This window comes from Bufo gargarizans, chromosome 3 (assembly GCF_014858855.1).
Source record: "Bufo gargarizans isolate SCDJY-AF-19 chromosome 3, ASM1485885v1, whole genome shotgun sequence".
In the NCBI taxonomy this organism is placed as follows: Eukaryota; Metazoa; Chordata; class Amphibia; order Anura; family Bufonidae; genus Bufo; species Bufo gargarizans.
The window spans coordinates 338,824,401-338,843,131 of record NC_058082.1 but is presented as its reverse complement, the minus strand read 5'-3'; the positions used below and the strand labels follow the sequence as shown (position 1 = coordinate 338,843,131).

At 41.0% G+C, this 18,731-nt stretch overlaps 1 protein-coding gene across 1 annotated transcript in view; it reads left to right on the top strand.

Moving 5' to 3' along the window:
* Nucleotides 1-16,581, top strand: part of SLC30A2 (solute carrier family 30 member 2) — a 41,608-nt gene extending 25,027 nt beyond the window's left edge. The window contains exons 5-8 of the mRNA XM_044287146.1: nt 5,847-6,030; nt 9,133-9,238; nt 10,149-10,283; nt 15,964-16,581. Of these exons, the coding sequence (XP_044143081.1) occupies nt 5,847-6,030; nt 9,133-9,238; nt 10,149-10,283; nt 15,964-16,109 (571 nt within the window). The 3' untranslated portion in view covers nt 16,110-16,581. The remainder of the gene's footprint in view (nt 1-5,846; nt 6,031-9,132; nt 9,239-10,148; nt 10,284-15,963) is intronic.
* The last annotated feature ends 2,150 nt before the right edge of the window (nt 16,582-18,731 follow it).

Below are 18,731 nucleotides of genomic sequence, written 5' to 3'. Positions count from 1 at the left end.
CGTTAGGCGGTCCGGAGGCGGTTAAATATGTAAATGAGGTAGTCCAAATAGCCAATCAGAGATCTCCCTAGTGTATAAGAGGTGCTGTTGATGTAGATTCTGCCTCTTTCTTGATGGTGACTCGAGATTAAATAACTTGAAATTAAACGGATCTTGACAATAAAAGGAATGTAAAGTAGATCTAGATGAGACAAATCCGGAGTAACAGGAACATTGAAAGATGGATGGAGGATTAAAGGATTGAAGATATTCTAGTATGCTATGGAGATAGAAAATATATATAAAAAACGATTAGGGTTGGGTTAAAAAGGGGGGGACAATGCTCGCCTCCTGTCTTCAATAAAATCTATATTTTCCGTTACAATAGCTAGGAAAATCTCCAATTTTATTGCAACAAGAGGCTCCCATTGTGCAAGTTTAAAGCTAAATGACAAAACCATAATTATATGATAGACATGGATACATGAGTGTCGGGTTTGAAATAAAATGTTTTAAAAGTGGATTCTGAAGACCAGTCCGCGGCCTTCAAAATCTCAGAGAGAGAAGCTCCTTTTTGGAATGCCTTAGTGGAAACCGCTCCTCGGATAGAGTGTGGGCCAAATATTGTCGTATTAATCCCTGCCATTTGCATGGTAAGTTTAATCCATCTTGCTAATGTAGGGGAGGATACTGGAAGATGTGGTTTACGAAAAGAAATAAGAAGTTGGGAAGATTGAGGAGAGCGTAAAGATTGGGTCATGGATTCGTATGTTTTTAAACAACGGACAATGCATGGTTTATCGTTAGAGGGGAAAGCCAGGTAGAAAACCATGTGTAGGTTGGTTTTGGTTCTTCTGGTTATTTGGAAGGTTACTCCGTTAGGGGTGAAGAATCTGTGAGAAATGTCTAAGGCTCTAAAATCTGACACCCTTTTTATGGAGATGAGACATAAGAGGGTCGTGATTTTAAAAGAGAGTAATTTTAGTGAAAGATGTTCATTGTCTTCCCAGTTAGAAAAAATATTTAGAAGGGAGGTAACGTCCCAAGTGGAATGGTACCTAGGTTTTGGAGGGTTTCTAAAACGAATGCCTTTCATGAGTCTACAAATCATTGGATGTTTACCGACTGGGATGGAGTTAATAGGGCATGTTCTGATGATATTGCGGAACGATAAAGGTTTATGGTCCTGTAAGCCTTCCCCATATTGAATGATTCAGAAAGAAAATTTAATAGGTGGTTGAATGGGATCCAAGTGTCATTGAGTGCACCAATGAAGCCAAATTTTCCAGGCTGATCTAGAAGCCTTTTTGGTTCCCGGGGCCCATGCGTCAGAGAGGATGTCGATAGTAGATTGTGAAAGGCCGAGATCGATTGTTGGTTGCCTGAAATCAACCAAGCTATTAATGTTAGGTGTCCCGATAGGATCAGAGGGTGTAGGTGTCCCGAAGGGTCTCGGAGAAGATCTTGGGGAGAAGGAAGAATTCTCGGGATATCTATCATCAGACTGAGTAATGTGGGAAACCATGTTTGAGACGGCCACCATGGGGTGATGATCACTAGTGTGGAATTTTGTGTGATTTGTCTGAAGTAGAACCCTGGGGATTAGTGCAAATGGGGGGAAAAGCGTAGAGACGTTCTTGTGGCCAAATTTGGCAGAGAGCATCTATGGCTAAGGCTTCTGGATCCGGACACCAGCTGAAGAAGGTGGGAAGTTGGGTGTTTAGTCGTGATGCAAATAGATCTATGAGGAGGGGACCCCATAATTTGTTGATCTGTTGAAAGATGAACAGGTGTAATTGCTAATCGCTGGAATCCGAAAGGTATCGGGAATTCCAATCGGCAACTGAGTTTATCAAACCGGGAAGGTATTCTGCTTTTAAGGTGATATCCCTGTCTAGACAGAAGTGCCAAAATTCTTTGGCAATGTCGGTTAGAATCTTGGAGGTGGTGCCCCCGAAACGGTTGATGTATTGAACCGCTGCAATATTGTCCATACGTAGAAGGATGCAGCAGTGTGATTTGTCTTTCGCGAAACTTTTCATGGCGAAAAAGGCGGCTAGTAATTCCAGACAATTGATGTGTAGTTGAGATTCTGAGTCTGACCATTTTCCTCCTGTGGAGTAAGGGCCACAACGAGCGCCCCATCCCGATAGGCTGGCGTCTGATTCTAGTATCAGATCTGGTAGGGAGTTGAATATCATTTTCTCATTCCAGGTCTGAATATGTTGAAGCCACCAAAGAAGTTCTTCTTTGGCTTCCGGGGATAGTGGAACTTTGTTTGAATATTGTAACCCCTCTCGTAAATGTTGCGTTTTTAGACGTTGGAGGGATCTGTAGTGTAATGGGGCGGGGAAGATTGCTTGTATGGAGGCCGATAAGAGGCCCACAATCCGTGCAATGGTCCTTAGTGAAACTAGATGTTTGTTTAGTACTGAACGGATTTCTCTTCGAATCAATGTGAGTTTTTTGGAAGGAAGACTCAATAGAGCAGAGTCGGTATTGATGTTGAAGCCCAGAAACTCTAGTTCTTTGGATGGGGATAGAATAGACTTTTTGTAATTGATTAAAAAAACAAGATTGGTTAGAAGAGAAATGGTCCATTGTGAATGAATAAGGATTAGTGAGAGTGTTTGTGCCATAATTAGGATATCGTCTAAATATATGATTAGACGTACACCTCGGGATCTTAGGGATGATATCACTAGTTTCATTAATTTGGTGAAACACCAAGGGGCCGATGATGGGCCAAATGGGAGACAAGTGAATTGCCATTTCTGATTGTTCCAGAAAAATTGTAGAAAAGGTTGATGGGAAGGGTGTATGGGTACAGTGAGATAAGCGTCTTTTAGATCTATTTTTATTAGCCAATCTTGAGGGAGTAAGAAATCCCTGAGAAGGTGAATTCCCTCCATTTTGAAATGATGGTAAGTCACAGAATTGAGGGTTTTCAAATTTATGACAGGTCTGTGACCCCCGTCTTTCTTTTTTACTAGAAAGATGTTGCTGATGAAACCTTGGGTAGAGGTGGTACTTGAATGATAGCTTTCTTGTGGAAAAGATCTAGTATCTCTGACTCTGAGGTCTTGATCTAAAGTAGAGAAATGTATTGGTTGAGGGATGTGGTTCTGTGAGGGGAAGGAATGGAAATCTATCTGATATCCTGAGATGGTGTTCAGGATCCATAAATCTGAGGTTAGAGAGGACCATATTTGGAAAAAATGTTTCAGTCTTCCCCCTAGAGGAAAGTGGGAATAGTTTGGGATAGAAAAGCTTACCTGATGAGGGTCTGGATCTAGGGGAAACCTCGCTGGCCTCGGGTTCTCCATGGGCGTCCTTTGTTTTGGGAAAAATGGTGTGGTGGACGGTGTAAAGGTGGTAGGTCTGTCTGATTGGAAGGGAGCCTGCTGGGTTTGTCTGAACTGTGAAGTTCGGCTGGGAAAGCGGCCCCTGCCTTTCCCAGCCCTGCCCAAAATTTTGGGCTGACCTACTTTTTTCAAACATGTTTTGGCTTTAACGAGGGACGAAAATACTCCAACGAATTTTCCTATCTCTTTAATGAGGGAATCCCCAAAAAGGAGTCCTTCAGCGGACTCATCAGGGTCTGAATTGGCCAAATGAGTGAGTTGTGGGTCCAATTTCAGTAGGATATTATGTTTTCCTCTCTGCACTAAGGGCAGATTAATGTTTCCAAAGAAACAGATGGCCTTTTGGGCCCAGCCACGTAGGACTGACGGTCTACTGGACTAGCCTGTAGTAACGGCTTGTTCAGACAAATCCAGTATTTAGGTGAGGGGTCCTAATAGATCTTAGAGTTTATCCTGACATAGTTGAAATGATCTGTCCAGACCGTCTTTTGGGATTCTTTCCTGTTGTTATTTAGATATTTAAAAAAACTATTGGTCTAATGCAGGAGTCTGGGATTTTTGTGGGGTAAAGTAGGTCTTGGACATTCTGCTTTAAAGTTGTTTCTAGAGGATCTATCCAGGGATTATTGGACGCCAATTAAATTAAAAAAAAATGTTGAAATTTGAGGTTGGGGAAACCACTCAGCCGGATCCTAGGGTGTTTTAAATCTGGTCGGGGTTGGAAAAGGGGATTCCTTGAACTGTCTAAGGATTAGGGATTCTGGGAGTTGGCTAGTTGAAGAAAGGTCCTCAGGATTCTCAGGATGGTCATCCTCATAATAAAATGGTAACTCGTCTCTCAAAACTGAATCAGAATCCTCTGATAATGAGGAGGAAGATATTTCTTTGTAAGAGATAAACTTAGCCCTCTTACTGGCTGTCATAACCCGGCTATTGGTATTCTCCTCCCGGGTGGAGGTCCTTTGTGGGGATTTTCGCCACCATTATCATTACCGCATGGTTTATGCGGACATTCTTTGGGATTTTGACCTGGTTGATTTGCCTGATTTTTTTAAAACCTTTGGCAAGTTCTGTAACTGAATCTTCAGCTGAGAGGAAATTGTCAGTTGGAGTAGAAGGGTAATTTTGAGGAGGTCTTTGGTTTACTACCAAGGAAAGGGATTTGGAAATGGAATCCTGAATGGATACCATGGCTGACTGTATTGCAACTGATACAGATTTAGAAACGGATTGATCGACCATTTGTTGAATAGAATCCGAAATTAATACCTCATAACCAATAGGTATGGATTGAGTGGATTGGGGATTAGGTTGTTCTTCAGAGGGATTCATATTGCTAAATAAAGAATATGAGTATTAAAAAAAAAATGGGAAAATTTAAATGAATGTTTTATACATATACCTACACCAATACACGCATTCAGGAATATACTTAATCAGTATAAATTATATACAGACCAGTATAAATTAACTGAATGCATGCAAGTGTAAATGTAATGTAAATGTGACAGGTATACTCACAATTGGGTAGAAGATATATAAGAATATATATATATATATATATATATATAATAATGTGTAGAGTAAAACTGATAGTCGAGGTGACACTCTGTGAGATGACTGGCTGCGCTGAGGTAATTTGAAAAGCGCGCGCAATCACCTCACAGTCAAAAGAGCGGAGCGCTCGAAATCTCGCGATACACGAGACTTCGGTGTTGAATGCAGGAAGATGGCGCTTAGAGACTGAAGACGGGACGGAGGTAAATTTAAGAGGGATTGAAGGCTGAAATAGTTTAATAGAACGAGTCGGCAGTCAGTGGAAGGGGGGAAGAAGTGACCATTAGTATCGCAACAAAAACGGTGGCTTAGAACATGAAGTTTGACTGGGGAACATGCGCTATTCTGAGTGGTCTGAAACCGGACTGTAACACTTGATATAATAACTCTAAATTTTATATTTATGCATTAAATTACAATTGGTGATATATATAAAACAACATTAATAATACATATCTTCTCTTGTGGGAGCAGCAAGAAAGAGGCAGAATCTACATCAACAGCACCTCTTATACACTAGGGAGATCTCTGATTGGCTATTTAGACTACCTCATTTACATATTTAATACCTGTCTTGAAAAAAAAATCTCTTTTAACCTGTTGTAATAGTTATTCTTGCTGCTAATGGGAGTAGTAAAGAAAGTTAATGCACAATGGGAGCCTCCTGTTGCAATAAAATCACAGCTGCTGCCTATAAGCAAATGTGCTTAGAATGGTTGTCACTAGTCTTCCCTCACCAGGCAGACACAGAGAATTTATTTCTCCAAGTATAGCCCAAGACTCAACCACCCTTTGAGCACTTTGGAAGCCGTGAGCTGTTCTCAAGTTCTCTGCTATAAGTGCTGTTCATTATAGTTTGTTTTTTACGTTTTAACTTTGTGTCCTAGGCGGATAATATGAGAATTTATATATCATGATATGGTGTAAAATCCTTCTCTTCTACAGAATGGGCTTGACACTTCATCAGACTGGACATGGACACAGTCACGGAGCTGGAAACACTCACTCTCATTCACACAGTACTGGAGAACAACACAACCCTAGCGTTCGTGCTGCCTTTATTCATGTGGTTGGAGATTTGCTGCAAAGCTTAGGAGTTCTAGTTGCAGCCTATGTCATCTATTTCAAGGTACCTCAGTGCTGATGGAAACCTTAACCCTTAGGATACTGGAGGTTTTTTCGTTTTTGCATGTTCATTTTTCTTCCCTATTTTTAATGAGCCATAACTTCTTTATCATATATATATAATTATTTTTATTTTATTTTTTTATGAGGGCTTATTTTTTGCGGGACAGGTTGTACTTTCTAATGCCACCATTAATTATGGCATAAAATGTAGCGGGAAGCGTACATTTTTTTATTTATTTTTTCCAAATGGGGTGGAATTGGGGAAAAAAATGCTATTCCTCCACCGTTTTACAGGTTTTGTTCCCACAGTGTTTTGTTTACGGCAAAACTGACCCAAGGCCTTTATTCTTTGGGTCAATACGATTACAACGATACCCCATATGTATAGGTTCTTTATGTCTAAATAGTGTAAAAATTAAATTTACATTTAAATTTTATTTATTTTTTTACATCACCATATTTTTATACATATGTCTACTGAGCTGTTTAGGAGCTAATTTTTTGCGGAACAATCTGTAGTTTTTATTGATACTATTTTGGAGTGTGCTTGACTTTTTGATACCATTTTATTACATTTTTTGGGGGGTAAGAGAAGCAAATTGGCCATTGTAACTTTTTTTTCCGTTACGCCATTCACCGTATTGTAATATATATTTTTTCTATTTTAATAGTATGGGCGTTTTTGGTTGCGGTGATGCACATGATTATTATATTTGTTATTTAGTTTTTAGTTTTTTTTATTATACGGAAAGGGGGGTGATTTTATATATATTATTACAGTGCTGCCCATACCCCTGGCAAATTTTTACTTAAAGTTACTTTTATTCAACCAGCAAGTAAATGGGAAATGACATAGGTGTCTCCCAAAAGATAATAAGATGATGTACAAGAGGCATTATTGTGAAAAGAAAACATTTCTCAGCTTTTATTTACATTTGAGCGAAGAGTGTCCAGTCCAAAATTATTCATACCCTTCACAAACTGTCACAGTCTGTGGGAAAATCAAAAGTTCTATACCAGTGATGGCTAACCTTGGCACTCCAGCTGTGGTAAAACTACAACTCCCAAGATGCCCCCCTTGCTTGGTTGCTCTCAGAACTCTATAGAAATAAATGGAGCATGCTGTGAGTCGTTTCACCACAGCTGGAGTGCCAAGGTTAGCCATCACTGTTCTATACCATTCCAAATAGTCCAAGCTGTTCTAAAGCATCCTAATTACCCTTATTAATTGGGAACAGCTGTTTTAATCAACTCAACAGGTGAAAAACAGCAGCTCTCTGCAGTTGGTTTGTGGACAGTCAAAGGAGCTCAGTGAGGACCTGCGGTTGCTCACAAGTCAGGAAAGGGCTACAAGGCCATTTGTAAATGTTTTCAAGTTCCAGTGGCTACAGTGCAAAGTATTATTAAAAAATACAAGATGTTCCGCACTGTGGAAAATCTCAGAGGACGTGGTCGGAAGCCAAAAGTGACACCTGTGCTGGCCAGGAGGATAGTTAGAGTGGTGAAAAAGAATCCAAGGATCTCCACCAATGCTATCCTGGTGAATCTGGACTCTGCTGGTGGCAATGTCTCAAGGCAGATAATCCAATGGACACTGCACTCTGCTGGGTTCCACGGCTGCAGACCAAGGAGAATGCAACTTCTCCAGATAAGGCACACAAAAGCTTGCTTGGCCTTTGCAAAAGCTCATCTGGACAAAGAAGAAGACTTCTGGTCTACTGTGTTATGGTCAGATGAAACAAAAAATTTATTGTTTGGTCACAATGATGTTTCCTTCATTTGGTGTAAAAAAGGAGATTCCTTCAACCCAAAGATGCTAATGCTTTGGGGGTGTTTTTCAGCCAATGGACCAGGGAACCTAATCACAGTAAATGGCACCATAAAAAAGAGCAATACATGAGGATTCTCAACGAAAACATCAGGCAGTCTGCAGAGAAACTTTGCCTTGAGTACCAGTGGACATTTCAGCATGACAACGACCCAAAACACACAGCAAAAGTGGTGAAGAAATGGTTAGCAGACAACATTTATGTTTTGGAGTGGCCCAGCCAGAGTCCAGACTTGAATACAATTGAGAATCTGGAGGGAGCTAAAGATCAGGGTGATGGCAAGAAGACCTTCCAGCCTGAAAGATTTGGAGCTCCTTGCTAAAGATATATAGGCAAAAATACCTGTGGAGACATGCAAAAAGCTGGTCTGCATTTATTGGCTGTAATAGCCAATAAAGGCTTTTCTATTGATTATTGAGAAGGGTATGAATAATTTTGGACTGGACACTTTTTGCTCAAATGTAAATAAAAGCTGAGAAATGTTTTTTTTCCCACAATAATGACTCTTGTACATCGTCTTATTATCTTTTGGGAGACACCTATGTCATTTCCCGTCAAAAAATTACTTGCTGGTTTAATAAAAGTAACTTTAAGTCAAAATTTGCCAGGGGTATGAATAATTATGGGCAGCACTGTATATATAATTAAATTTTTGTTATTTTATGGCTCATATATGAGCCTATAAATTATGTTGTATTTATTTTTTCATTTTGGTCTATCAGGGATTTTTTAAATGCCATTTAAACTCGATTTTGCTCATTTCTCATCCTGGCCTGCCATTTGGTGGCCAAAATAAGAATTGCAGCATGAACACTTTCAGCCTCATCAGCGAGGCTGAAAGTGTTCAGAGCAAGTACCGATGCCCTTATTGGCCACACGGGGCATCGGTAGGAAGCCCGGAAGCACAAGTTTATGTGCATTTAGATGCCGTAATCGGCATCTAAAGCATTTAATTACCGTGATCGGCATTATAATTATCTCGGCAGATCTCATATCAGTGCCAACAACAGACGCTCATAACAGTGCCAACCACAGATCCCCCATAACAGTGCGTCATCCACAGATCCCCCATAATAGTGTCATTCACAGGCTACCATTAGTTCAAAGCCCACCAAAAGCACACCTTGTGCGTCTTATGGGCCGGTGTGTCTTATAGGGCGAAAAATACGGTATTTGCCAGCTTTGTGTGACAATTAGAGTTTAAACTCAAAATTTGCATTTTGTGCCAGACTAAGTGTAACCTCTTATTGGATAATCTTTGTGTCTTCTACCAGCCAGAATATAAGATTATTGACCCTATCTGCACATTCCTGTTCTCTGTCCTTGTTCTGGGTACCACGTTGACCATTCTTAGAGATGTTCTGCTTGTACTAATGGAGGGTAAGTGTAAGGCTTATTTCACACAAGCGATACAGAATGAGTAAGGGCTGTTAGGCGAAAAACTGTTTTGCACGCAAGTTTAATCAGTTTTGTCTGCAATTGCGATCATTGTTTCAATCTTTTCTGCACATATGCAATCAGTTTTTCTTCAAGTGTGTAAAATACGCATCAAAAAGTGAAGGACAACACTGAATACCTAGCAACCATCAGTGAAAAAATGCATTGTATCAGGATGCCTTCCATTATTCACACAAGCCCCATTCACTTCTATGGAGCCGGGGCTGCTTGAAAAACGCACAATACAGAACATGCCGCGATTTTTCCTGAATACAGAGATGATCAGTGACAAACAATGTTCATGTACACAGACCCATTGAAATGAGTGGGTTAGGATTCAGTCCGGATACTGTCTGTCCGCAACACACATTGCATCTGGACAGAAAACGCACTTGTGTAAATGCCTGAGCCTTTAGGTCTGGGTTGCACTGTGATTTTTTTTTTTTATTTTTTTTTTTTTTGTAGTGCAACTGATTGATTTTATCCATTGAATAACAGGTGCAGTCCACAAGATTTCATTCAACTGAAGTTTAATGTAGCCCAGGCCTTAGACCTTTTTCAGAGTTTGAGACTAAGACCAGATTCACACGTCCATGTTCTGGAGGTATTATATGTCTGTATTATTTAGATGTGTCAAGGCTCTTCTGAGGGTCTATGTTGCTGTGACCACCAAACCTTACATTTTCCCAAACAATTGATGTTGTACCATATAACTGCTGTGCGTTCAGGCCATTTAAACCTGCGATGGACCTTTTATGGACTTATACTACATCCAGAATACAGATGTGGGAACTCTGCCTAAAGTTGTGGGCAGTTGTGCTGGGGACCTTATTGTTTTTTTCTCTCTCTACAGGTACACCTAAGGGGGTTGACTTTAACATGGTTAAGGATACCCTTCTTTCTATCAGTGGAGTGAAAGCTCTTCACAGTCTGCATATCTGGGCCCTGACCGTGTCCCAACCTGTTCTTTCTGTTCACATTGCAATAAGTAAGTGGTGATACATTTATTGCAACCTTTGTGTCACTTTTCCTGAGTTTCTTCATTTATCTTTTTCTCTGGTATTATTGACATATTAAACCTGCTTCTCTAGTGGTTGCATTTCTGAACCTATAGGCAGACTGTGACTCGCCACAGAATAGGTGATTATTGTATGACTGCAAGGGTCTGACCGCTGTGACCACTGATCTATTCACTTTGATGGAACCGCTGGAGATAATAGTTGAGTATTGTACCGAGCAATTACATTGCTCCATTCAGAGGGGACTCCGGGACCTCCATTCTAGTTATCAGTGGGGTTCCCAGTAATCCGACTATCCTCTTTATGGATAAAAACCCTTTTATTGTTAAATTAATAACAAAAGGGTGACTTTTTTTTCAATACATTTCACTAAAAAATCTATTGAAAGGGAATCGGTCTGTCACCAGAATATTGGCTGACACAGTGCTTTGTAGGGTTAGCTCAACTGAATGTAATGATACCTTTTACGGCAGTGGTTCTCATCCTAGGGGTCGCGACCCCTTTGGGGGTCGATCGGCCCTTTTCCGGGGGGTCGCCTGAGGCTTCCTATTGTGGGTCGCCCGCACAACGGCAGCGGCCCCTTATCCTCGCGTACAAGAAGTGATGTCCTATCACTGCCTGTGCTTGAAGGAGCCTGACGTCTGGACGGGTAAGTCGGGCCGCCTGTCTGCTGAGGTCCGAGTTTTTTCGTTAATGACACCGCCGCTGAGCACCACTGCCACCAATGATTTAATTGAGCCTGGCTAATTTTATTTTAATTATTTGGCTGAGCAAGGCTTAATTTATTTGGGGGGACATGAAGCACCGCTGATTTATTTATTTGGGGGACCCTGAGCACCATTGATTTATTTATTTGGGGGGAAACCTGATGCACCACTGATTTATTTATTTGGGGGTACCCTGAGCACCGCCGATTTATTTATTTGGGGGGGGACTTGAAGCACCACTGATTTATTTATTTGAGGGGTACCCAACATTTTGTCTTTGTGATTAATTACTCTGCTTTAATTATGTTCAATTTGTAGCAATAAAAATACATCCTGCATATCAGATATTTACATTACAATTCATAACGGTAGCAAAATTAGTTATGACGTAGCAAGGAAAAAAATTTAATGGTTGGGGGTCACCACAACATGAGGAACTGTATTAAGGGGTCACGGCTTTAGAAAGGTTGAGAACCACTGTTTTACGGTGATCCATTGCTTCATTCTGGAGAAAAAATGTACTTTTAATCCATATGCAAATGAGCAGTTAAGTGCAGTGAGGGCGGAACAAGCCACTCTGTGCACCCTTGCCCTTCCTTTTTCCTATGCCAGTCCCTTCCTCTCATTCTTACGCATAGACCTCTCTCCTGGCCTTGTCAGTCATGAAGGAGAGGTAGGGGTTGACAGAAGGAGCAGGAGTGCACAGATTGGCCCTCATAGCATTTAACAGCTCATTTGCATGTGGATTAAGGCCTCTTTCACACGGGCGTCAGTATTTTTGCCCGGATAAGAGGCGGGTGCGTTGCGGGAAAATGCGCGATTTTTCCGCGCGAGTGCAAAACATTGTAATGCGTTTTGCACTCGCGTGAGAAAAATCGCGCATGTTTGGTACCCAAACCCGAACTTCTTCACAGAAGTTCGGGCTTGGGATTGATGTTCTGAAGATTGTATTATTTTCCCTTATTTTTTTTAACCCCTCCAGTACTATTATACTTTGCATTCTGTATTCAGAATGCTATTATTTTCCCTTATAACCATGTTATAAGGGAAAATAATACAGTGAATAGACTGTCACCTAAAACCCATGCGTGAAAATCGCACCGCATCCGCACTTGCTTGCGGATGCTTGCGATTTTCACGCAACCCCATTCATTTCTATGGGGCCTGCGTTACGTGAAAAACGCAGAAGATAGAACATGCTGCGATTTTCACGCAACGCATAAGTGATGCGTGAAAATCACCGCTCATGTGAACAGCCCCATAGAAATGAATGGGTCAGGATTCAGTGCGGGTGTAATGCGTTCAACTCACGCATCACACCCGCGCGGAATACTCGCCCATGTGAAAGGGGCCTAAGGCTACTTTCACACATGGGTTTTTCTCTACTTTAGCATTTTAGTGATGTTTTTTCACCTGTATTTTTTTGCAGTATTATCAGATCCAGATGTTAGCTGAAAATCTCTTTGAAATATAAAGCACAGGGGCACAAGTTTTATTTGCCACTGCTGTTGTTAATTAGGTGGCGCTTTTTCTTTGTCTTTCTGTTTTTTTTCTAAAATGCAGCATGATGTAGCAGTTTTTCAGTTGTTTTGATATCACCATTTTTATTGGGGATAAATGCCATGAAGAAAACGCTAGTGGTCAAACGTGCTATTTGGAAATAAAAATGCCTTAAAAAAACACAGGTGGCTAAAAAAGGCATGTGGTTATTCTGGAGTTTTTTCAGCAAATAAATGCTATGTAAATGCTAATTTGTATGTGTAGGGACCCTAAAAGTATTTTATCTCCAGAATAAAGTAATTGGTCGTAAAGGGGTCATTAATTCAGCCGAGGTGGCACTACAAGGCATCGTGCTTGGTTTAAAGGGAACCAGTCATCAATGTTATGCTGACCTCACTGAAGGCAGTATAAGGCCCCTTTCACACGGGCGAGTTTTCCGTGCGGGTGCGATCCGTGCGGCGAACGTATGGCACCCGCACTAAATCCTGACCCATTCATTTCTATGGGGCTGTGCACATGAGCGTTGTTTTTAACGCATCACTTGTGCGTTCAGTTGAAATCGCAGCATGCTCTATATTGTCCGATTTCGACGTGACGCAGGCCCCATAGAAATGAATGGGGTGTGTGAAAATCGGATGGCATCCGCAAGCAAGTACGGATTCCGTGCGATTTGCACGCACGGTTGCTAGGAGACTATCGGGATGGAGACCCGATCATTATTATTTTCCCTTATAACATGGTTATAAGGGAAAATAATAGCATTCTGAATACAGAATGCATAGTAAACCAGCGCTAGAGGGGTTAAAAAAAAATAAAAAAAAATTTAACTCACCTTAGTCCACTTGATCACAAAAGCCCGGCATCTCCTTGTGTCTCCTCTGCGCTGAGCGGCTGAACAGGACCTGGGGTGAGCTGCTCCATTAAATATCGGTTAAGGACCTTCGATGACGTCACTCCAGTCATCACATGGTCTTTTACCATGGTGAATCACCATGGTAAAAGATCATGTGACGTACCATGTGATGACCGGAGTGACGTCATCGAAGGTCCTTAACCTGTATTTAATGGAGCAGCTCACCCCAGGTCCTGTTCAGCCGCTCAGCGCAGAGGAGACACAAGGAGATGCCGGGCTTCGTGATCAAGTGGACTAAGGTGAGTTAAATAATTTTTAAAAAAATTTAACCCCTCTAGCGCTGGTTTACTATGCATTCTGTATTCAGAATGCTATTATTTTCCCTTATAACCATGTTATAAGGGAAAATAATACAATCTTCAGAACATCAATCCCAAGCCCGAACTTCTATGAAGAAGTTCGGGTTTGGGTACCAAACATGCGCGATTTTTCTCACGCGAGTGCAACGCATGACAATGTTTTGCACTCGCGCGGGAAAATCGCGCATTTTCCCGCAACGCACCCGGCTCTTATCCGGGCAAAAAAAATGACGCCCGTGTGAAAGAGGCCTAAAGTAGGGACAGAAATGCTGATTTCAGCGGTGTGTCACACATCAGCTAATAGTAAGTGGTTGCCGAGAACCAGCATCATAATTATTGCAGCACAGGCCTTGAAAAGAGTCCAATCTACCTGAGAAGAGTCAATATTCAAATCTCCTGCTCTCTCACCCATCTGCTGATGATTGGCAGTTCTCTCCTAGAGAGAAAGGGAGAAAACTAGGTAGAAGACAGTCCGTCATCAGCAGGTGGGCAGGGAGACAGGTTGTAGGACATGTTGGCTAATCTCTAAATTTTTTAATCAGTTTGAGGGTTTAGTAAGACCGCAGAGTGCACCTGTCTTTGCTATTATTTTGTTATATTGGGCAGGGAGAGCAGGAATTTATGACTAACCAGGACTCTTCTCAGGTGACCATGACTTTTCCAGGCCCAGTCTGCAATGATTATAATGCTGGTTCTCGGTGACCACTTACTTTTGGCTGATGAGTGACACGCCGCTGAAATCAGCATTTCTTGTCACTATTTTATACTACCCTCAGTGAGGTCGGCATAAAGTTGATGTCAGGTTCCCTTTAACAATAAAGCTCATGGTGTGACTATTATAATTTTTAATTTTTTTTGCATAAGCTGCTATGTGGGTATACATGAGGACTATACTATTTCTGACCGTTTAATATGACTTGTATCTAGCATTTTTTAGCAGATTTTTTCCCTAATGCCATGTAGGTAATTTATTTTTATTTTTTTCTGAGCTGGTGGGTGGACATTAGCAAGATACTGGTCTCCAAAGGTACGACCAGATGACATGGTCTTGTTGTGCTTGCGATGCGTCTCCGCTGTGTTTGTGTATGGTGCAGCTGAAAAAGTTGCAGTGGGCTCTAATTAAATTAATGAGACCGCTCTGTTAAGTTGGTTTGTACTGTTAACGGCCACGCTGCACTTTCAGTACCATGTGGCCATTAACAATACAGACCAGCTAAGCAATGCGGTTTAATTAGACCCCACTGTGGCTCTTATGACTGCATGGTTGAATGCAGAGCGGCACTACATGACCACTCCGTGTGGTTGTAACCTTACTCTCTGTAACACCCTCAGAAACAGCAGAGGTCATGGAAGATCTTTTAAGACTGCAGTCTGTCAGTCTCTCTATCCCAGCCTGTCTCCAGCAGCCCCTCCCTTCTTCCCCACTCCTCTCCATAGATGGCTCCGAGCACTGAAGAGGGAAGAGCAGGAGAAGAGGATGCATCTTTCTCTGATATATTAAAACGTTTCTTATAATTGCTTGTATTGTTCATTTATGGAAGAAAAAAAATAATTAAATGTTAATGTTTGTTTGCTATCATGGCTTCATTTTCATTGTTGCACATCGTTACCAGTAGAAATGAGCGAATTTCATGTTATGAAGTTCGTTCACGCTTCGTTTGGTGGTAAAAGCAGAATTGCAATGTAGATTCCGTTACTATGGACCATAACGTAATTTTATGATGGAATGCCTTTAGAGGCATTCCGTTATTCATTCCATCATAATTGAAGTCTATGGCCTGCCTAACGGATCCGTCCCGTTTCCATTATGCAGGAGAGGACTCCCCTGAATAACGGAAATGGAATGGATCCGTTTTGCAGTCCATAGCCTTCTATTATGACGGAATGAATAGCGGAATGGCTCTAAAAGCATTCTGTTATGCATTCCATTATAGAATTGTGTTATGGTCCGTGGTAACGGAATCCATAGCGCAAGTCTGCTTTTACTACCAAACGAAGCGTGAATGAATTTCAAAATATGAAATTCGCTCATCTCTAGTTACCAGGCTCCTGTATGGCAAATTTGGTTGATCTTATAGGATTGAAATGCCTTCTTGGGCGTTATTTTTATTAATTTGTCACAGAACTACACATAGAATTAATGTGAATCTTTCCTTTTCTTATAATACATTTGCCTTTGTTTTTTCATTTTTCTGGAACTAATGGGTGACCTTTTCTCCAATTCCTATAGATGAAGATGCGGATGCTCAGATGGTGCTGAAGGAGGCCAGCTCTGCTCTACAGCATAAATTCCACTTTCACACAACCACTATCCAGATAGAAAATTACTCAGACGATATGAGAGATTGTGAAGAATGTCAGGATCCCACTGACTAATAATGTATCGTAGACCTGGAAGCCATTGTTGTCTGGGATTCCCTCCAGTTCTGTGCCAGGGGTGTTCTTGCCTGAAAGTGAACATTCACATTACCTTTCCACTGACATCTCTAGCTGAGGATTACATCTTGCCTGATCTCAGAATGTGTTTTCCTGTGCAAGGATTTCTCCTGAAAACAGTATTTTGAGGCTGCTCGGGGGAATCCTGCTTGTCGCCTGGTCTTATTGCTTCTTTTACTACCGTATTCTTCAAGATGAGTAGTGAGGAGGATCTTTCTCCATCATGGAGTGCTTATAATTTCCCACAATTTGCAGACTTTTGCACATTATTAAAGAGAGAGAGAGACTTTGTGGTATCTAGATAACAAATAAAACATGTCATTGGACATAATGTGTGATAGACTTACCATTGCGGAGTTGACCAGTTCTGACACTCCTCTGATAACGTCTGTCTGTAACCTTTGTTTAAATGGAGTTCAATATAAATAGTGATATGAATATAATTGTTATTTCATTCTATTATATTATGTGTGTTAATGGTTACACACATCGATCTGTCTGTCTAATCTTAAAATATTTCTACAATCCTGTATCTGGGACTTAAAGGGGATGTCTGGGAATTTGTAATTACTGACAGATGCCAGCAGCCTGCCTACTCCACCGAAAGTATCATACTTATGAAGAGGTCACATAACCGTTCTTCCGTTCTTCTGATCTGTCAAAAGAACAGAAAATTAAAGGGAAAAAACTGATCCTCTGCATCAGTCATGCACAATTTGCACCCGTTTGAGCCATTTCTGTCTAAGATCTGTCTTTTAGACGGGGAAAAAATAGAACTGCATGCAGGACTCTCCCTTACTCCGGTCCCTTGTGCTGGCTTTCACTCCTTCATCTTCCGGTCTGGAGTTTGCCTTTTCCTCTGCGGAGTGAACACGGTCACCTAATCCTCTTCAGCCAACCACTGGCTTTAGTGGTCACATGTCCACAAGAGACAAGTCGCCGCTAAAAGTAGCAGACGCTTGAAGAGGATCAGGTAACCATGCCGGGATAAAACAACCCTCAGACCAGAAGATGGAGGACCAAAGCGGCAGGGAGCAGGTAAGTATGATCCTTTCTTAAGTTATGTAATCCCGGACTTTAATCGTTACCAGATAAAAAAAAGTATTCTGAATTCTGGGACTTCAGTATACAATATATACTTTTAAGAGCATAGAGATTTAGTTCAAGGAAATGAAATCACAGTACAGAATGTACATTCAGATTTTAAGAACACTATCTGGAACCAGCAGGTTAAAATATTTGACAACTTTTCACATCGTATTATCCAGGATGACTTTCATTTTTGCATTTATCATGACCAAGTTTACAATTTTGTTATGGAATATGAGATGATGGGTGCATCTCATAAATGAACCTTTTGTTCATTTGTTTCCAGGAGACATTTCATTTTAGGTTAGGTAACATAATTCCAGAGGCACTGGGTTCAATGATCGGCTCATTCCACACATTCTTCCCAGTCTATGTGAGTTACATAATGGTACATAAAAGAACTAGATGTCGGTTTATTAATATGAAGGTTGTGAAGGGGTTAAAAAAAGGTCTAAAAATATATATAGAAATTCAAATCACTCCCCCTTTCCCCAAAATGAAAATGCTAAATCAATAAAAAAAAAAATCATGGGCATCGCTGCGTACAAAAAACTCCTGTACTGTTAAAATATAACAGTATTCATCCCATATGGTGAATGACATAACGGGAAAATAAAAACTGCCAATTCGCCATTTTTTGTCACTTCAACATTTTTTTATAATGAGTGATCAAAGTCACACACACTCTTCAAAATGGTATCTGTGAAAAATACAGATCGCCCCGCAAACAATGAGCCCTGACACAGCTCTGGGCGCATAGCTACACAAAAAATAATTGTGTTCATATTATGGTCATGAATAAAACATTCTATTTAAGGTTTACAAGTTCGGTAAAAGTTTTTTTTTTTACAGTAGAAATGCATTTTTTAAGTTACTACCCAAAGTCTCGCGAGTAATAACTTCGGCTCATCGGAGCCAATAGATTCTAATACTGTACAGAGCACCCTTTCTGTGCAGTATTCTAACAGAGTTTTATGTGAATCGACTTTGGATGTTTCATCCAAAGTTTATTCGCTCATCCCTAACTATAACAATACAATGCTGCCACCTAGTGGCCTGTATTGGTATATTTTAGTAATAGCTGTCGGAGCCTGCTTGAGGCTTCCGGCTATTACGCTAAGATAAGAGTTTCCCCCCCCCCCCGCCCCCCCATCTCAGCCAGGAAATGCTGTTTTACAGGAGCGGGCGCGTGTGGCTCCCGCTTCCAGACGGCTCAGAGGCCGTGATCACGGCATCTGAGCTGTTAAATGTATACGGTCAGCCTTATGGTTGATTGCATACATCTGCCACCACTTGAAAAAGCAGAAACCAGGTGGCTATCTTTAGAGTGCTCACTTCCGCTGTACATGTACAGTGGAGGTCAAGAAGGGGTTAATGTACCTCAACGAAAAAGCTAAGAAAAAAACTGTTTTTGTAATATGCAGAAATTTTATTAAATTTAAGGTAGTATTCTCTTAAAGGGGTTATCCCATG